General features: G+C 38.8%; 2 protein-coding genes across 2 annotated transcripts in view; one reads left to right on the plus strand and one right to left on the minus strand.

Moving 5' to 3' along the window:
* The window catches only part of LOC115224894 (protein phosphatase 1E), a 150,736-nt gene extending 132,787 nt beyond the window's left edge, over positions 1-17,949 (plus strand). Inside the window, exons 3-7 of the mRNA XM_029795851.2 lie at positions 6,530-6,729; positions 7,545-7,733; positions 12,335-12,478; positions 13,946-14,042; positions 16,465-17,949. Coding sequence (XP_029651711.1) covers positions 6,530-6,729; positions 7,545-7,733; positions 12,335-12,478; positions 13,946-14,042; positions 16,465-17,840 — 2,006 coding nt within the window. The 3' untranslated portion in view covers positions 17,841-17,949. The remainder of the gene's footprint in view (positions 1-6,529; positions 6,730-7,544; positions 7,734-12,334; positions 12,479-13,945; positions 14,043-16,464) is intronic.
* LOC115224865 (DNA repair protein RAD51 homolog 3) overlaps positions 1-22,500 on the minus strand; it is a 246,069-nt gene that overhangs the window by 215,754 nt on the left and 7,815 nt on the right. The window lies entirely within an intron of this gene.

The raw sequence follows: 22,500 nt of genomic DNA on the forward strand, positions 1-22,500 counted from the left end.
TGTCTTGCAAGTTACACGGCAACCTCTCTAGTGCCGGCGTCACAAAAGAAAGCATCCAGTACACGCTTTACTCCTTTTACTCTTTTACTTGTTTCAGTCATTTGACTGCGGCCATGCTGGAGCACTTCTTTTAGTCAAGCAAATCAACCCCGGGACTTATTCTTTGTAAGCCCAGTACTTATTCTATCGGTCTCTTTTGCTGAACCGCTAAGTGACAGGGACATAAACACACCAGCATCGGTTGTCAAGCAATACTAAAAGGACAAACACTGACACACAAACATATACACACTCACACACACATATATATACATATATACGACAGGCTTCTTTCAGTTTCCGTCTACCAAATCCACTCACAAGGCTTTGGTCGGCCCGAGGCTATAGCAGAAGACACTTGCCCAAGATGCCACACAGTGGGTCTGAACCCGGGACCATGTGGTTGGTTAGCAAGCTACTTACCACAGAGCCACTCCTGTAAACTTGTTGGTATTAGGCAGGCTATTCAGCCATAGAAACCGTACCAAGGCTGACATGGGAGCTCAAGGCAGACCTGCAACCCACCAGATCCTGTGAGACTATCCAGCCCATGCCAACATGGAAAATGAATATTCGTTTCACATTTTTGAAAAAGGCCAATGATTTCAGGTGGTGGGGAGGGTCAATCAATTACATTGACCCTAAAAGGATGAAAGGCAAAGTCGAAAGCCACTAAGCATTTTCCAACTTAGAAAATTAATATGGGTTGTGGGAGTGGGTAAGCTGATTACATTGTCCCCAGTGCTCAACTGGTACTTGTGTTATTGACCCTGAAAAGATGAAAAAGCAAAGTCAACTTTGCCAGACTTTGAACCCAGAACCTAAAGACCCACAAAATACCACTAAGCATTTTAGCACAGTATGCTAATGACTCTGCCACTACCAACACCAACACAACCACCAACACCACCAACACCACCAACACCACCACAGCCACCAAAACCACCACCACCACCACAACCCCCACACCCACTCCCTACCTAAGCCTAATCCATATTAGAAACAACAGCTGGATATTTCACACAGTCTGGGGAGGATGGGATTTCCGCTTCACTGATTCATTGTGATAAAAAGTCTCAGCTTAAGCAGTCTTTTCTTCTTCTTCTTCCGCCTCCTCTTCTTCTTCATCAGGTTCCATTACTCCTTCCTCTCTTCCTTTTCCTCCTCCTACACTTTCTTCATCTTCCTCCATTATTTCTTCCTCTTCATTTTCTGCCTCCTCCTCCTTTGTGCCATATATTTTGACTTTTCCACTTTATGTGGTTCTGGATAATCTGTCTGTAAATGTAGGCGATGTTGGTGGTTCTGTTTATGTGCATGTGTTATCTAGATAATATGCTTATGTTTGTGTATATGTTTGCATGCATAAATAACCTTACACACACACACACACTCACACAAACTGCTTCTGTCTATCTTTCTTTCTCTTTCCCCCCTTCCTCCTATATATCACCGCCATCATTTAATGTGTTTACCGTGCTGGCATGGGTTGGACAGTTTGACAGGATCTCGCAAGATGCAGGGCTGCGTGAGCTCCAACATCGTTTTGGTTTCTGCAGCTGGATGCCTTTTTCTAACCCCAACCACTATAACATATTGCCAACCACTTTACAATGTGTTTGCATGCATGCACAGACAGACAGACAGATAGATAGATAGATGGTAAGATAGATAGACAGACAGACAGATAGATAGATAGATAGATGGTAAGATAGATAGACAGACAGACAGATAGATAGACAGACAGACAGATAGATAGATACTTCCATTGCGAGCTTATATGCCAGACTATTTTCTTCAGTCAATACAAAGTGATTGCTTATGAGCTTTAAGCTTATAAAATATTATTATTATTGTTTAGAGAATTGTAAAAATTAGCACCACTTACCAAATCATCACAGAAAACACACATGTTTGTTGGTGTGTATGTATGTATGTATATATGTGTATATATATATATATAATCATCATCATCATCATCGTTTAATGTCCGCTTTCCATGCTAGCATGGGTTGGGTGATTTGACTGAGGACTGGCGAACCAGATGGCTGCACCAGGCTCCAATCTGATCTGGCAGAGTTTCTACAGCTGGATGCCCTTCCTAACGTCAACCATTCTGAGAGTGTAGTGGGTGCTTTTATGTGCCACCGGCACGAGGGCCAGTCAGTCGGTACTGACAACAACCACGCTTGAATGTTTATTCACATGCCACCAGCACAAGTGCCAGTAAGGCGTCGCAGGTAACAATCACACTCGAATGGTGCTTTTTACGTGCCACCGGCACATATATATATATATATATATAGTTGAAATTTACAGAAAAACAAAAGACAAAGACAGGTGTATGAACAAGCAGGTGTATTAATTTGATGCTCAGGAAAGTGAGAAAGTCTTTTACGTTTCAAGCCTGTGCTCTTCAACAGAAAGTAATAAGAGAAAATAAACAGAGAGAGAATAAAAAAACTTGTGGATATGTGTGTGTATATATATAGGCCCGAAACATATGTACCGCTGAATCCTTGGCATCTGTCTAATAAAGGCCCAAAACATATGTACCGCTGAATCCTTGGCATCATGTTTTTATTTTGATCAATTTACTCCACCACCTACACCACCAAACGGTATACACAGGTGCTTATAATTACCCCGAATTTCTATATATATATATATATATATATATATATATATAATTTCAACAATTGAGGGTAAAATTAATTAATTATTAATCAATTTCACCAAGTATTCGGTATGTAAAGGGACCATTTAAGGCGAATTCAAATTATTACATTATATAAAAGGGCTTAGTAAAATAAATTACTTTGCCACATACTGAACTCATTAGAAATAGTAGCTAAAAAAACTTTTTTAAAACTATTTCTAATACTTAAAGAAAATCTCTCTCATATAGTGTTTGCTCAATTCAACTCACGAAAGTATGGGGGTAAAGACATTAAAAAAATCAAATGCAAAGGTTATTTGAGAACGTACGTTTCAAGATTAGTCAACTCGACATTTCTATCATCAGCTCAGAACTCCTTGGTTTGGATTTGAAAACACTGAAAGTGGGAGCTTTTGGCTTCTTATCGCTTCTGAAGATCTGCTCGAAACTAACAGTGCCAGCAAACCCAAAATATGCAAGCGAAGAATTTCTGCTCTCCCCTTTCCACCAGCGTGGGTTAAAATCAGTAAACACTATGCTTTTTCAATAAATCTTATATATATATATATATATATATATATATATCGTTGCTATTATGCAAAAGTGTCGTAAGTCCAAAACGTTGCTTTTCAGAAAATGAAAGAAAATAGCTTCACCATTCCATTTCTTTTGACATTAGCAACAGTTTCAACTTAACAATATTTTTTGGGGTGCATAAAATTGTAACTCCATGCATGTATGATATTTTCAGTCAGAAATATTTTGGCAAAACTGTCTTATGTGGGACTTGCTACACTTTTGGAAAATGCTAAACCGTTGTACTTCTACACTTTGACAGTTTTCATCTGAAGCAGCTGGAGATACGATAGTTAGACCTAAAGAACCAGGTATTGCAAGCAAAATTAAATATTGAAAAAAGAATGCATTTGGCCAAATTTGGACATATGACAGTTTAACATAGTAGCAATGATATATATGTATGTCCAAGCTCCTCTCAAGTGTTGGGCCTCGGAGGCAATGACCAAGACCTTTGGCATTATGTTGTGCTTGAGAAGAAGATCAATCAAGCTGAGCAAAATCGCAGTCATGGCAGATACTGGTGTCATGCAAATGGCACCCATGCCGGTGGCACATAAAAGCACCCATTACACTGTCAGAGCAGTTGGCATTAGGAAGGGCATCCAGCTGTAGAAAACCATGTCAAATCAGACTGGAGACTTGTGCAGCCTTCCAGCATGCCAGCCCTTGTCAAACTGTCCAACCCATGCCAGCATGGACAACAAATGTTAAATGATGATGATGATGATATATAGATAGATAGATAGTTATAGCTATAGATATATTTCAAATTATATCTTCAGCGAGTTAATTTTGGGATTCCTTAACGACAGTGTAACCTTCCTCTAATTAAGATATCTTCAGTTTTAAGAGTAGCTCAGTGAACACCCCTCATTGAGTAATTATTACATCAGAGAATCTGTGAGCTAGGAAACATATGTAGCCTGGATTTTACCTGCTTCATTCCCTCAGTTTGGATTTTTATTTGCATTCATAGCAACTCAAGTTGCTAACCGTGACCTATAAAAAAATCTTTTCAGCTTATCAAACTTTGATATGGGAAAAGCCTACAACCTTCACCAATAAATTATTATTGCTCCATCAATGTTGTTTTTTTTTTATACCTACCACGGACTGCTTGAAGCTTACAAACTTCCTATACTTAGATCCTTGGATCTTATAATTACATACGTATATACAAACAGACAGACATACAGACAGATTAAAAGCACCCAGCACACTCTGTAAAATAGTTAGTGTTGGGAAGAGCATCCACTTACAGAAACCATGCCAGATCAGACTGGAGTCTGATGCAGCTCCCCAGCTTGCCAGCTCTGGTCAAACTGACCAACCCATGCCAGCATGGACAATGGGCGCTAAATGATGATGATATATATATATATATATATATATATATATATACATATATATATATATATATAATTTAATAATTAAAATATATGCATACATACATACATATATGTACGTACCTACATCTATATGTATATATACATGCATATATATATATATATATATATATATGAGTACAGGACACCACAAATAAACGTAGAACACAACGAGAAACCAAAACATAAAAACAAACTAGGAAACGGACTTTTTTTAACAACGAAAAAACAGAGTACAAGAAAAACAATACAAGGAATATTCCCCTTCATCAGCTGTCCCTAGTTCGACTCAATGCATGTTTCGAAGGTAAGATATATGGATAGATAGATAAGATAGATGCATATGTATATCAGCAGTGGTAGCAGGGTAATAATAATAATATTTTTTTCTACTCTAAGCACAAGGCCTGATATTTTGTGGGAGGGGGCCAGTTGATTAGATCGACCCCAGTACGCAACTGGTACTTAATTTATTGACCCTGAAAGAATGAAAGGCAAAGTCAACCTCAAGAGAATTTGGACTCAGAACGTAAAGACAGACGAAATACCGCTAACCATTTCACCCAGTGTGCTAACATTTCTGCCAGTTTGCCACCTTGTAATGCTAATTAATCTTAAACGAGCAATGAAAACTGCTAAATTTATGGCTGATAATTGGAAGAATTGATAATAAAAAGTTGAATGGCTGTTATATTGTAAATTCAGAATTCATATCTGTATGTGAAATGCCAAAGATGTCAGGTGGCAGCATAATTATAAGTTAATTTAAATGTAAGTAATTTAGATGTTGAGTTGGTGAGTTAAGATAATGTGTATATCATTAAATATTATTGGCTTTAATATAATTATATTACGGTGTTCTTAACTTATATAGCTCTAGGTAGGAATAGAATATATATACACACATACACACATGCCCCATGTCTCAATCAATTAGTAATTATAATTATGATAAGAAAGTATTTTGTAAGTTTTTGAAATATGGCCAGGTGTATGTATGTGTATATACATACACACACATACATACATAGTATCATCTGTATATATATATATATATATATATATATAATGCTCATATTGAGTGGTATGTATACATATATACCTGTGTGTATGACAGCTCTACTTCTTTTATTTCTTTACTTGTTTCAGTCATTAGACTGTGGCCATGCTGGGGCACTGTCTTGCAGAACTTTAGCTGAAAAAAATTGACCCCAACACCTATTTTTTTTCTTCTAAGGCCTGTTACTTATTTTATCAGTTTCTTTTGCTGAACTTGTTTACAAGTAAAGTGATACTTCCCAATGTCCAGACATGTTTCTGCACAATATTGGTAGTGAAGGACACTGCTTGCATGACAGTGACACTCATTTACAACCATCATGCAATGTAAAAGACAAGGATACACAGACACACACATTCACACAAAAACACATACATTTACACAAACACACACACAAACACATGCATACATTCTCATACAAACACACAGACACACATATACAAACAAACACACATTCACACAAAAACACATACATTTACACAAACACACACACACACACACACAAACTCATGCATACATTCTCATACATACACACAGACACACATATACAAACAAACAAACATTCACGCAAAAACACATACATTTACACACACACACACAAACTCATGCATACATTCTCATACAAACACACAGACACACATATACAAACAAACAAACACACACACACGCATAACGTTGTGATGTCGGTCACTTGCACACCATGGAAACCAGACGACTGACCCTATGAGTCCCAGGACTCAAGACAGTTCTTATTTTTTTTTCATAACAGAAGCTAATCTAACCTCATTTCTCTCCGTATATTTCCAGAAATTGATGCCCGTGCTCTGCTCAAAGAAGTCATTGCCCAAGTACACGAAGTCTGCCTACTGATGCAAGGTAGCTTACCGAAATTCAAAGTGCCTGATTGTAATTATAGAGTCAGTGTGTCGGCTATTCGGAACTTCCGGCGGAAGATGGAAGACCGACACATCGTTCTTCCCGATCTAAATAGTCTTTTTGCCTTAAAAGTACGTAAACGTTTTTTTTTACTTTTTGACTCTGTCTATTATTGTTACATACATCACCGTTGTTGTCGGCGTCATCATAAGTATAGTCATGATCAAAAATATAATCATGATCAAAATCATCATCATCATCATGAACCTCACCATCATTGTTTATGTCATCGTCACCACTATTCTCATCATCATCATTAACATCATCATTATAATTATCTCAACATTGTCATCAATACCACCATTTTGATCATCATCACCATTATACCCTTCGCCACCATCATCCCCATCACCACCACTGTCCTATTCACCATCATCATCCTCATCATTACCATTGCCACCATCACCATCATCTCCATCACTACCATTGCCACCATCATCCCCATCATCACTGCCATTGTCCCCCCTCACTGCCATCACTACCATTGCTTCCATCATCCCCATCACTTCCATCGCCCCATCACTACTATCACTACTATTGCCTCCATCACTACCTTCAAAACCACTGCCACCATCGTCCCCATCACCACCACCATCGTCCCATCCTCACCACCATCGTCCCATCCTCACCACCATCATCCCATCCTCACCCCATCATCCCATCCTCACCACCATCGTCCCATCCTCACCACCACTGTCCCATCCTCACCTCCATGTCTCATCCTCACCACCATCATCCCATCCTCACCACCATCGTACCATCCTCACCATCATTGCCCCATCCTCACCACCATCGTCCCATCCTCACCACCATCGTCCCATCCTCACCACCATCACCCCATCCTCACCACCACCACCATCTGATCTTGTATTATTATTTGTTGCAGGGTTACCCTAACCAGTCCTACTATGCTGTTTATGATGGTCACTCTGGTGTGGAGGCAGCTGTTTATACAATGACCCATCTGCACTGCAACATGGTTCACAACCCATATTTCTCCTCCGATGCCCCATGTGCCCTTAAATACAGTTACAAACTCACCGACAAACATTTCCTGGAAAAATCTAAACGAGAGGTAAAATATATTCTTTTACTTGTTTTAGTCATTTGACTGCAGCCATGCTGGAGCACTGCCTTAAAGGGTTTTGGTCAAAGAAATCAACCCTAGGATCTATTCTTTGTAAGCCTAGTGTTTATTCTATTGGACTCTTTTGCTGAACTGCTAAGTTACAGGGACATAAACACACCAGCATCGGTTGTCAAACAATGGCAGGGGTAACATACACATAGACATATATATATAATATATATACTCTTTTACTTGTTTCAGTCATTTGGCTGCGGCCATGCTGGAGCACCGCCTTTAGCCGAGCAAATCGACCCTGGGACTTATTCTTTGTAAGCCTAGTACTTATTCTATCGGTCTCCTTTGTCGAACCGCTAAGTTACGGGGACGTAAACACACCAGCATCAGTTGTCAAGCGATGTTGGGGGAACAAACACAGACACACAAACATGTACACACACATACATATATAAGACGGGCTTCTTTCAGTTTCCATCTACCAAATCCACTCACAAGGCTTTGGTCAGCTCGAGGCTATAGTCGAAGACACTTGCCCAAAGTGTCACGCAGTGGGACTGAACCCGGAACTATGTGGTTGGTAAGCAAGCTACTTACCACACAGCCACTCCTGCGCCTACATATATATATATATGTATATATACGATGGGCTTTCAGTTTCCATCTACCAAATCCACTCACAAGGTTTTGGTCGGCTTGAGGCTATAATAGAAGACACTTATCCAAGGGACCATGCAGTGGGATTGAACCTGGAACCATGTGTGTGTGTGTGTGTGTGTAAAAAAATGTGTACCATATCTGATGTCATGTAAGATATGCTTTTTGTCTCAAAAAATCATCCCAGGTCCTGTATGCGAAGTTGGGCCTCCCATAAGGTTTACTGTGGAGGACGGGTGAGTGAGCAGAAGGGAGAGGGAGTGACATCATGAAGGGACCAGAAGAGTGAAGGATAACAAGAGGTCATTCAGGAAGCAACAGGTTAAAGATGGCCTCCTGCTTATGGGGTCTGTGGCAGGGTCAAGTGTGCAGGGAGTGGTTGTAGTGTAATAGCTGTGAGGCTGGTTTTCCTCGTGATCTGACACATGGAGGGATTGCCGCCAATTGTAATTTGAGGTAAGAGCAACTTTAATTCGTGCCTTACAATAACATCTACTGCACGAAAGACTCTTGAAAATGCACTGCTAAAATTGGGGTGGGTCTAATATGCTTGCGTATATCTATTATGTCATCAAATACAGTGTGTATGCATATATATATATATGTATATATATATATATATATAAGGGAGCAAGTGGGATGTATATATGAAGAGTGATTTAGAGAGAAAGAGAGCAATTCTTACGTTCTAACATCACTTTTATTGTTCTAAATTTGTTTGTATGTCAACCTGATTGTGTGGGTGTGTATATATGAGGGTACAACTGTTTAGACAACATGTGTATATATATACATCACGTGATCACGTGACCGACCAGACCATCAGATGTTGTTACACATCGCTGGTCACAATGCGCTTCACATTGTTTTTTTTTAGCTTTTGAATGACGCCACCCCGCTGGCTAAGCGAGCAGGCCAACAGAAGAAAGAGAGAAAGAGCGATGAAAGAGTACATCAGGGATCACCACCCCCTGCCGGAGCCTCGTGGAGCTTTTAGGTGTTTTCGCTCAATAAACACACACAACGCCCGGTCTGGGAATCGAAACTGCAATCCTATGACCGCGAGTCCGCTGCCCTAACCACTGGGCCATTGCGCCTCCATATATATATACATATCATATAAAATCAAAAACAGAACACAAAGGATGTAGCGGTACACGTGTTTCAAGCTTTATAAACGACCTGTTCTTTCATCAGCGTATAATAGATATAAAAGATGGTTTAAAGCTCTCTTCAGCCGCATGCATTGTTATTCCAAAAAGTTACATCACACTATGAAAAATATGAAAAGTAAATATAGTATTATCCATAATAATAGGTATATCATATCTCCCTGAGAAAGTGTATTTGTAAAATTTCACAACCAAATAGGCGTGTAGGGTATCATTGGATTTCGAAAATATATATATATATATATATATATGAGGATGTATATGTATATGTATGAATGTGTGTGTGTGTATTTCCATAATTCTGTAGGTTTTTTTTTACCCGATTCTATGTTTCCACTTGATACCAGATGTGTCTTGCTTTTGATTATCCCTGAATAATACCAGTAGGGTGAGGCAAGACTATGAGTTGTGGTGTTGTATACAGGACCCTCTGAAGGTACTTGCAACTCAGACAGTTACCCAAGATGTCATGTGTTTGGAGGTACCATATTATATCATGGGATTGCACCTAGAAAGTTACCCTCCAAGGTACATGTCCAGGTAAGGTTGTTTTTATGGAACACCAGCAATCACCCATGCATACAAGCCGCCCCTCTCCAAGCCACCAGTGTTGTCCAAGGGAAAAATAAAGGCCGATACAGCTTGGCACCAGCTGAGTGAACTGGAGCAACATGAAATAAAATGTCTTGCTCAAGAACATGACACACAACCCGGTACGAGAATCAAACTCACAACTCCGTGCTTGTAAGCCCTACACACTAACCACTGAGCCGTGTGTGATAAGGAGTGTTCTGCACAGTTTCTGTTAAACAAAGCAAACTTCACTCACAAGTCATTGGCCATCCATCGGTCAGCTATAGCAGAAGACACTTCCCACATTTGCTTACTTGCTACTACACACTCACATCCAGCTCAAACCCAAAGCCACATGCTTAACATGTGCTTATTATTAATCTCACTTGTTATATTTATCTAAGTAACGACACATTCTAGACACACTAAAAGCAATACTTAATAAATTATCGCTGTCCACATATAATCTTCTGAATAACTTGGTTATGCTGTCCCAGTTTTTTACTTCTTATTTTTATTCTAACATCAGCAGTTTTGCATGTCTTAACATATTTAGGACTGCAGACATTAAAAATATTGCTGGAAATAATTATAACTTTTATTTTTGCTCTCTCACTTGCTTCAGTCATTAGATTGCAGCCATGCTGGGGCATTCCCTTTGAGTGGTTTAGAGCAGTGGTTCTCAACTCTTTTTTGCTTATGGTCCTTTTTCTGATACCTATTTTACTCTACTGGACCCGTATAGTTAGTCAATGTTTAAAAAACAACTTTTCGGTGATTTGTTGCCGTTATTGTTGTTAAAATAGGTGTTTTTGCTTTACATATCATCATCATCATCGTTTAACGTCCACATTCTATGCTAGCATGGGTTGGACGAATGACTGAGAGCTAGTGAACCAGATGGCTGCACCAGGCTTCAATCTTGATCTGGCAGAGTTTCTACAGCTGGATGCCCTTCCTAACGCCAACCACTCCAAGTGTAGTGGGTGCTTTTACGTGCCATATATATATATATATATATATATAGAGAGAGAGAGAGAGAGGTGGGGTAATGGTCTCAATAAGACCCAAAGGTGTCAGGTAATGCTGAGTAAGTGCTATGGACAGACTATAGTTAAGCTCCAGGTTCGGTGGTTATGCGAATGCGGAGTCCAACGTAGTTCATATATAAAAAATATTTTCAGAATGAGATAAAAATCCAAGGCTCTGAAAGATTTTAGAACATTTATAGATAGAAGGTCTTACAGCTGTTTCCAGGATATTTTATATATCCCTTCATCGGAAACGATGTGAGAAAATGGTTAAGCAATAGTTATTTTGGATAAGATATGAAATAGAGAGTGAAGTGGAGGAATGAAAATAGATGTGAGATATGCAGGGATATTGCATCTGTAGATCCATTATTTAGGCAGAATGGTATACATATAAGATTCCAGTACCTTGTAAGTTCCAATAGTATTTGAAATTGGTCATTCCAAGTATAGAGTTTGTACACGGTGTTAGTGTTATCGAGGGTTTTATTTAAAGTGACTTAAAAGTAGGGAATGTATTTGCAAGGCCAAATCGAAAACAGGAAGAGAGGAACAAAGAAAAGAAAAAAGAAAAGCGGGGAGAGAGATAATAAAGAGATGAAGAGAGGGTAAGTGGACTGGTTAGTGGTCAGTCAAGATAAATTGGTAGAAGGAATGGGATGGTGAGGATGATAGAAAGATATGAGAATGTAAAAAGATGATAGGGTAAGGATTAAAGGAGTATCAGATAGAAGGAATGGCATTCTACCTGGGCGGCTCTTGTCAAACTATCCAACCCATGCCAGCATGGGATGTAGATGTTAAATGATGATGATGATGCCCTTCCTAACACCAACCACCCCACAGAGTGAACTGAGTGCTTTTTATATGGCACAAGCACAGGTGAGATCCGTTTTGGCATGGTTTTTATACAGCTTTATCCCTTCCAAATGCCAACCACTTCACAATGTGGACTGGATGCTTTTTACGTGGCACCAGCACCAACAGGGTCACCAAGTAATTTTGCAAGACAAGGAATTTTGAGAGAGGTGGGGTCATTGGAGGAGGTGATCTTCTATCAGATGATGAAAGATTAGAGTGTGAAAAAGAGGCAGAAATATGTTTATATTGTTGTTGTTGTTGTCGTAAATAACTTGATGATAATAATTTATATTTACAGAAGCTGAAAAGTGGCACCACAGGTATAACAGCACTGATCCGGGGATCAACCATCCATGTCAGCTGGTTGGGTGACTCTCAAGCTGTGCTGGTACGCAACAGTCAGGTGATAGACATGACAATGCCCCACACACCAGCCAGGCAGGTAAGACTAGTAGCAACTATAATATATACGATCTATTATAAGGATCTTTTCGGTTTGAACGGCAGTTTTTTCTAGCGGTGTCATATGAAATTGTCACCCATAATTATGACCCTAGTATTGATCTATTGCATTTCAATCTATTTTAGGTTTGGGGTTAGGGTTACGGGTGGGGGGAAGGGTATCTTTTTTTTCTTCACAAATGTAAATAAACCCAATCTGTTTCTTAAACGAGGTACATATTCATACGGCACAGAATGTTGTTTACCTCAATAGATGTCAGTGATTGGTTGAAATTGCAGAAATTGAAGCAAAAAAAAAACAAATATCTTACAAACTATAGAATTTTCTCAATAAAGCCAAGAGAAAAAGATGTTTTATAAACACATTCTACCAGAATGCGAAGTTTAAAAGTGTTTAGTTACCTAGAAATTATGTTAAAAACTGCCGTTCAAACCGAAAAGATCCTATTATAACTACTCGTTAGTATCATTAGCATACTGGGCGAAATGATTTGAGGCATTTCTCCTGTACTTATGTTCAGAGTTAAAATTCCACTGAGTCAGACTTTCTCTTTATTCCTTTCGGTGTCAATAAAATAAGTACCAGTAGAGTACTGGGGGTCAGTGTAATCGACTTAACCACCCCTAGTTATCATTTATCTTTTATATTTTACTCGTTTCAGTCATTCGACTGTGGCCATGCTGGGGCAACATCTTGAAGAATTTTCAGTTGAATGAATTGACACCCAGTATTTTAAAATTTTTTAAAAGCCTGGTACTTATTCTATCAGTCTCTTTTGTCAGACCACTAAGTTATGGGGATGTAAACACACCAAACACTGGTTGTCATGTGGTAGCAGGGGACAAACAAAGACACACACACATGCATATAAGACAGGCTTCTTTCAGTTTCCATCTACTAAATCCACTCACAAGGCTTTGGTTCGTACAAGCCTAGAGTAGAAGACACATACCCAAGGTCCCATGCAGTGGGACTGAACCTGGAAGCATGTGGTTGAGAATCTAGCTCCTTACCACACAGCCACACCGTGCCTATGAGTATAAAAAAAAAACTGCATCCTTCTCCCATCAGTCACCATTAGCCATCATCAGTCTTCATGAGTCATCAGTCTTAGTCATTTTCAGACTCTAGCAACTTTCTATGGTTCTATTTTATCTGTTACCTCTTTCAGTCATTAGACTGTGGCCATGCTGGGGCATCACTTTGAAGAATTTTTAGTCAAAGGCTTCTTTCAGTTTCCATCTACCAAATCCACTCACAAGGCTTTGGTCAGCTTCAAGCTATAATAGGAGACACTTGCCCAATGTTCCATGCAGTGAGAGTGAACCAGGAACCATCTGGTTGGGAGGCAAACCTCTTACCGCACAGCTACTTCTTACCATGTGCCTTATGTCTCTAATTGATAATTTTCCTTTTTTTTAATAATATATATAAATGTCTTTTCAGGACGAAAAGAAACGAATTGAAGATCTTGGTGGCATTGTACTCCTCGTAAGTGGTATCAGCCGTGTTAATGGTAACATCTCCGTATCAAGGGCAATTGGTAGGTTGATATTTTTTCTTAAACCCATCTATTTCATCATCATCGTTATCATCATCATCATCTCTCCTTTTACACTTCACCATGCTCGCATGGGTCGGGCAGACTATTGTTGAGGTTGATGGATTTTCTACAGCCAGATGCCCTTCCTGTTGCCAACCCTTCCCTGTTTCCAAGCAAGTTAATGTTTCCCTATCACCAGACATATTTTCACAGGAAGATTGGAAATTTATATTATTTAGTCTCAACTAAAGCAAGGTTTGATAACCTCACTACCTCCTCCTGGTCCAAAAAAAGTGTGGAGGGGGTCTCTAACAAAAAGTTGGGGTTTTTTTGACCAGGAGGAGGTAGTGAGGCTATAGAGCCTTGTTTCGGTTGAGAGCAAATAATATAAATTTGTCCTATTGTAAAAAATTTGTCCTATTTTACAATAGGACAAATTTGTATTATTTAATCTCAACCAACCAATTGCAGGACAGTGGCATTCATTTACAACTGTCACATGAAGTCAAAGCAAAGAGACAGTGTGTGTGTATGTATCTAAATATATATATATATATATATATATATATGCACAGGCATGGCTGTGTTGTAAGAAGCTTGATTCCCAACTGCATGGTTCCCGATTAAGTTTTATTTGTTAAATACAGTTGGTTTGAATTTGTTTTAGAAAGCGGTCTGTGGCCTGGCTGTCAAAGGGCCAGCAGCTCGAAAAAGTTTGGGAACCATTGCTTTAGCATTTAAACTGGCCATGTCTGACCTGAATATTATACCTGTTTTATGTTCAAGCCAACCAGATCCTGCCTCTCACACCTACCCTACAATGTTACTTTAAAAATAAGCAATCACATCATTGAAATCTCAAAGCTCTGAGATAAGACATGATTAACTGAAAGCAGTATGAATAAATAAGCATTACATTTGAAAGAGTAATCTGAACACCAAATATTTTATTATTATTTATAGAATTGTCGTTCATCACCACTTCTCCATTTATCGCATAAAACGCATCATCATTTAATGTCCGTTTTTCAATGCTGGCATGGGTTGGACGGTTTGACAGGAGCTGCCTGCCAGAGTGCTTCATCAGGTTCCCATCTGATAAGGCTTGGTTTCTACTGTTGGATGCCCTTCCTAATGCCAACCACTTTACAGAGTGTGCTAGATGCCCTTGTTTATGTGCCTCCAGCATGGTTGCAATTATGTGGCGCCATGTTGTGTACTGAGTTCAATCACAGGCCGGGACTTGGCAAATAACATCAACAACAAACAAAACAGCATCAGCAAAAAAGAATACCTTAGGAATGAGAACAGAGTACCCCATTAGTAATAATAAAGGGTTGGGTTCGAAATTCCACCAGAACACCTGATGAACACTAGAGAGCACATCGGCCAAAACTTTGTGGTAACAACAAGCAAGGTGAGGACGCCTGTCCATCCATTGTCAATGATTTACATAATTCTTCATCTCAGAAATATAGGTTAGTACTGGAACCATGTCGGGAAGCAAGCTACTTACCACACATTCACTCCTGAACATTTTTCCTTATTAATTTCTAGAAAAAAAATTATTAATATGCTTTCCATTATCAGCATGCAAAACCACATTAAAGTAGATTTTTTTAAATCCTGGTGAAAATTTGACATCTTTCAAGTGGTTGGAACAATTTTCGAAAGGGTCCATCTCCAGTGTAGCTTACCTGATTCTCATGCTTTCTTACCTACTACTGTCTGTATATACTGTATACACTACGGTGTGCCGATTACTTCGACAATTAATGCTATAACCATTGGTGGTGTCTTTTTGAGGCAAGGGACATAACTCTGCTTGCTTTAGTAATTTTTTTTTTCAATTATTAGCTATTAGCGGTGGAAGATAACACTTACAAAGTGATATATATGTGTGTGTGTATATATATATATATTATATATATATATATATATATATATATATGTAGGTGCAGGAGTGGCTGTGTGGTAAGTGGTTTATTTACCAACCACACAATTCCGGGTTCAGTCCCACTGAGTGGCACCTTGGGCAAGTGTCTTCTACTATAGCCTTGGGCCGACCAAAGCTTTGTGAGTGGATTTGGTAGAAGGAAACTGAAAGAAGCTCATCATATATATATATATATGTGTGTCTGTTCCCCCCACCATCGCTAGACAACCAATGTTGGTGTGTTTACATACCCGTAACTTAGCAGTTTGGCAAAAGAGACCAATAGAATAAGTACTAGGCTTACAGAGAATAAGTCCTAAGGTCGATTTGTTCAACTAAAGGTGGTTTTCCAGCATGGCTGCAGTCAAATGACTGAAACAAATAAAAGAATGTTGATATTTCCTTTTTCTAAAGATTTTCCCTCAACACTTTGTTTTTTTTTTTAATTTTGTGATAAACTTACGTCATTTTTCTTCTTTAACACAGGTGATGCTGACCAGAAGCCGTGTATTAGCAGTGATGCTGATGTGGTTACATATGAAATGAATGGGTCTGAAGATTACTTGATGCTGGCGTGCGATGGTGCATGGGATTACCTTGAAAAACAGAAGCTGCCCTACCTGGTCTACAATCACGTGCAAAAGAACAACGGTCAGTTCTCGACCGTGGCAGAGAGCTTGATCAAGTCTGCAAGGGAGAACGGCTCCAAAGACAACATATCGGTGATCGTGGTGTTCTTCAAGGAAGAGCTGTCCGACCCACATTCTGACTTCAATCATGCTGTTAGGGAAAACGGGGAGAATCAGAAGCACGACGAAAACCCGAATGACTCCCCAATGTGGAGCAGCAACCAAAATAGCAACAGCAACTGCGACGCATCAGCTGCTTCGTCTTCTCCGCAACAACAGCAGAGGCAGCAACATCAGCAGCACGGGAATCCCACGGATTCTAACAGCTGCATGACTCACGAATTGGAATCAAAATACGACAGCAATAGTAAGGTGGTAGTGAGTCACTCGCAGAGTGAAAGTACTGCCGGTTCTTCCGATGGCAAACACGAGAAAACTTTCGAGAATTCAGCAGAACTTGCAGATTCTTCGGAAAGTTCCAGTTTATGTTCGTCTCTGATGCAGTTCTCCAATCAGCAGCCAGTCTGCAGTTGTTTGAAGAGTCACGGGGGAAATAATAGTCTACTGAGGTGTCGAATGTCCGGTGAAGTTTGCTTGGGCACCTGTTCAAAATCAAACCTCCGACACTCAAGTTCCATATATTCAAATGGTTATGTTTCTCTGAGGAATCCCCTCAGCCGATGGTGGGACGATGTTGCTTTGTGGCGGAACATTCAGCTTTCGTATCGTTGCCTAGCTTTTGCTCAGAAACACAACCTTTTAAGGTCTTCTTTTCTCTCCGAAGAGAATTTCCATCTGAAACTTCCTGACTGTCTAACTTCTTTGTTAAAATTGCCTAACCTCCGCAATATATGTTCTCTGTGTTTGATGGAAACTTTGGTTGCTGGCAGAGGGAAAACTGTGCTGGCTTTGGGCCAACACCCATCATCACTACTGCTTTCAGAAATATACCCACAACCAGCTACCGCTGCTGCTACTAGTACTACTACTCCATTCGATTATCATGTGCTCTGCCGTAAACACCACCAAACAGTAGGGTCCAGTGCTTTGTCTAGTGATGCTGTCAAACGCCTCCTCCTGAAATTTTCTCCGGATGCTGTTGTTGCTGCTGCTGCTGTGGCATTGCAGATGCAAACTGCCATGTCGCAAATGTTACCCACTCCCTGTTGTACGTCGACTAATATACCACGTTTGTCCAGCATCGGACCCACTCTTCTCTCAATAGCATCGTGACAAATTGCTTTCAACTGTGGCATATAAACATCTCGCTCCCCCATTAAACACAAGTTCAAATCCATCCTCAACCAAGAGTGGAGAGAGACAAACAGACAGACAGAAACTATGATTTCTTTTGTTTTCGTTTTTTTTGTGTGTTGTTTTGTTTGTTGTTGTTTTTTCTATTTTCTATTTGTTTTTTCTTTGTTAACATACTAATTAGCATATCCATTGATGAAGGAAGGTGTGAACAGGTTGTATGGATGCTAGGCAGGGGGAAGGAGCTGGAAGATTTTTTTTTTATCATGTTGCAATGTTTCTTTTTAATCTTTAATGTTTTTGTTGTTGTTTTTTCTCAAATCAAATTAATCAAAAAAAAAACATTTTTTAAATTTCTTTTTTTTTTCTTTGGTAACTTAAAACTTTGAGCATTTATATTTGTTCTTCTACCAAAAATTACTTACGTCAGTAAGTTTGTGGGAGCACTGCATAGAGTTGTTGATTAACGAGTGTTTTATTGATGGACGGACACCACAGTACTGATTTCCAGTCCTACCGTGGCTTGTTAGGAGAACAGAAGACACCATCAGTAGGCAGGCTGCCATGCTGTCTTACCCTAGAACAGTCATGGACAACCCATGGATAACCCCTAGCCTGTGGGACTTTCTGAATGGTACGCCTAATGAAAAATTACTTTCAATTTTTTCTGTAGTGTGACTTGCCTGATGATGAACCATGTCTCACGTGGCCCCCACTTCTCATAAAAGATTGCCCATGCCTGCCCTGGGAAAGTATTGCACAGTGGACCTTAACCCTTTTTTATAGTACCTCTTTTTAAGTAGTTGTTATGCCTAACACCCATCTAAGTGGTGAGTGAGGTATCATAACTAAACCAAACTTAACCCTTTCGTTACTGTATTTATTTTGAGATGCTGTGTGTTTCTTTCAATTACTTTAAATATAACAAAGAATTTAGTAAAATAACTTAGTTATCATTCAGCTAGTTTTAGGAACATAAATTGTGACAAAGGTTTGGTGGAAGTTTTTAATTCAAAACTTATGAAAACAAGATATTTGTACTCAGAGCCAGAGGCGGTTACAGTCGGGTTGGTAATGAAAGGGTTAACATGGATGATAATTTATAAATTTTCCTCTGAAAATGGTTTGTATAAGCTCTTAACAGTGAAATGATAAAAAAAACTAATTAAGACAAAAGTTGTTAATTTACTTCATACATTGCAGGTAAATAACTTCCCTATGCTTGATGAGATCTCATTTTATTTTAATAACCATTAACAGCTTTATCATGTATAATATAATTACTGCTATAGGTAAAATTTAGTATATTAATCATGTTACTACACCTGAGAGGTGAGTGAGGTGTCATGTTTAAACTAAATTAACATAGATGATAATTTTACTCAAAAACTGGACAGTTTAAGATTTTAACAGAGAAATGATTAAAAAAATTAATTAAGACAAAGGTTGTAAATTTATTTCATATATTGCAAGTTAATGACTTCGCTGGTGAGATCTAGCTAAATTTTCTAGATCAGGTTCGATGTTAGTCAAAATAAGTCGTAGGTAGGTAACTCATCAAGAGATTGTTCCAATGATGCAGTGGATTAGAGAAATATCCAAGTGTGTCCCAATCACCTTATAAAGTAATGGTTAATCTTTGAGAGAGTGAGCCAATAAAATTAATTAATTCAACATCACTACTAATCATTTATAATGACAAAAAAATGTTTCTAAATTTGGAATAAATGATATTTTTTAAGGGAGAGTGAAGAGAGAGTTAAGAGACTGGTGACTTTACAACAATGAAAGGGTGCCATTATTTAAAAATTATATCTTCACATGTGAGATGTCTTCAGGGAGCTGGTCATTAATTACCATTGTTACTATTAATGTTTATATTAGCCTTTCACTGCCCTCACCTCACCCCATAACTTTTGGTCTCCTGCCTGTGTTAAAATTTATTATTATTATTATTATTATTAAATGGGTGGAGAGCTGGCAGAACCATTAGCATGCCATGCAAAATGCTTAGCGGCATTTCATCCGTCTTTACATTCTGAGTTCAAACTCCGCTGAGGTCAACTTTGCCTTTCATCTTTTCAGAGGTGATAAAATGAGAATCAATTGAACACCAGAGTCTTTGTAACTAACTGACCCCCCTTCCCCCAAACTTGCTGGCCTTGTGCCAAAATTTGAAATCATTACTGTTAGTATTATTGTTATTTTAGTAAGGCGGCAAGCTGGCAGAAACGTTAGCACGCCGGGCGAAATGCTTTGCGGTATTTCGTCTGCCGTTACGTTCTGAGTTCAAATTCCGCCAAGGTCGACTTTGCCTTTCATCCTTTCGGGGTCGATAAATTAAAGTACCAGTTACGCACTGGGGTCGATGTAATCGACTTAATACCTATGTCTGTCCTTGTTTGTCCCCTCTATGTTTAGCCCCTTGTGGGTAATAAAGAAATAGGTATTTTGTCTGTCTTTATGTTCTGAGTTCAAATTCCGCCTAGGTCGACTTTGCTTTTCATCCTTTCAGGGTTGATAAATTAAGTACCAGTTGCATACTGGGGTCAATCTAATCTACTAGCCCCCTCCCCCAAAATTTTGGGCCTTGTGCCTAGAGAAGAAAAGATTTTTATTATTTTAGCTTCTCTCACCTCTACCTCCATTCTTCAACATCTTCTTCTTCTGTGTTTTTTACACCTCTTTCTTACCAGTCTCTGATATTCCCTTTTTAAATCTCTTTTGTAACCTTTTTAATCTGTCTTCTCCTTGTCCCCTTTCTATGTCAGTTTACCTTGTCTCTTTTCCATCAATTCCTCCCTCCGTCTCTCTCTCACCTCTTGATTATATCTTGTCTTTCTCACATCCCTTTCTCATCAGTAGCAGAACCCTTTTCTATTTCTCCTTTATCGCTGTTTTCCCACTGTTTAGCTACATATTAAAACTACTATGAACCCACCATCCATTCATATAAAGCAAACACATACAAATTAATCTGAACATACACACAGTCAAATACATACAAACAGCATACATGTGTGTGTGTCTATAAACATATACATACATTCACACATTCACTCTCACACATATACATTAGCAAACTGCAATGTAATATTGTGCGCAAAAACATTTGTTGGTTTTTAAAATAGATGTGTGTGTGTGTGTGTTCATTTAATGTCGACTATCACAAAAACAGAGTTGTCGATACCATGATATTTTATGAAGGCCCTGCACACTCTCAGGTGAAACTCAGAGTAGCAAGAGCCTGATTCTTCCAAAATTATATATATATATATGTATCATAGGCATAGGAGTGGCTGTGTGGTAAGTAGCTTGCTTACCAACCACATGGTTCTGGGTTCAGTCCCACTGCATGGAACTTTGGGCAAGTGTCTTCTACTATAACCTCAGGTTGACCAAGGTCTCGTGAGTGGATTTGATAGGTGGAAACTGAAAGAAGCCCATCGTATATATATATATGTATGTGTGTGTCTGTGTTTGTCCCCCCAATATCACTTGAAAACCGATGCTGGTGAGTTTATGTCTCCGTAACTTAGCAGTTCGGTAAAAGAAAATGATAGAATAAGTACTGGGTTTGCAAAGGCTGAGTCCTGGGGTCGATTTGCTCGACTAAAGGTGGTGCTCCAGCATAGCCGCAGTCAAATGACTGAAACAAGTAAAAAAAATAAAAGAATATATATATATATAATTTAGGTTAAAATACGTTTGCGACATATTTCAACTGCTAAAAAGCAAATTCACATACTATGGAGAAAATATCTCTCTTGCAACACATGGCAACATACACAATAGTCAATTCCTAAGCATGACAGAATGTGTGAATTATTCTCAGCAGTCAGAACAGAGCATCAACACAATACCTCAAATAATAATAGAATGATGTTTTTGCCAATTAAACTTTGAATGAAGTATGAGCCATTTGAAAAATTTTCACTGACTGTTGCAATTGGTTGATATGGTACCAATCAACTAATTGGACCAATATATTGCAATTAAGTTTTCATTAATTAATTTTTTACAACCCTTGTTCCTAACCACATAGCTCCAGGTTCAGTCCCACTCCATGGCACCTTGGGCAAGTGTTTTCTACTATAGCCTCATGTCAACCAAAGCCTTGTAAGTGAATCTGGCAGACTGAAACTGAAAGAAGCCTGTCGTATATATATATATATATATATATATTTATGTGTTTGTGTCGGTGTTTATCCCCACTACAATCATTTGACAACTGATGTTAGTGTGTTTATGTCCCCGAAACCTAGCAGTTTCGCAAAAGTGATCAATAGAATCAGTAATAGGCTTACGAAAAATAAGTCCTGGGGTCGATTTCTTAGACTAAAATCCTTTAATCTGGTGCTCCAATATGGCCACAGTCAAATGACTGGAATGTGTAAAAAAAAAATTAATAAAATAAAATAAACAAAAAAAGAATGTATGTAACAGACACACACACACACAAGCTTATCCATACATACACACTAACCTAACAATTTGAGGGCATTTTGGTGGTGGCGGAGTGGTGTTGATAATTCTTTATATAGCATGTGCGACTGTTACATCTGTTCTTACTTCTCTTCCTTGTTCTCCCACAAATACATCAATAAATACATTTTTTTTTTTAAAAAACCTCTCAGGG

The sequence above is a fragment of the Octopus sinensis genome, linkage group LG26 (assembly GCF_006345805.1).
Source record: "Octopus sinensis linkage group LG26, ASM634580v1, whole genome shotgun sequence".
NCBI classification, from domain to species: domain Eukaryota; kingdom Metazoa; phylum Mollusca; class Cephalopoda; order Octopoda; family Octopodidae; genus Octopus; species Octopus sinensis.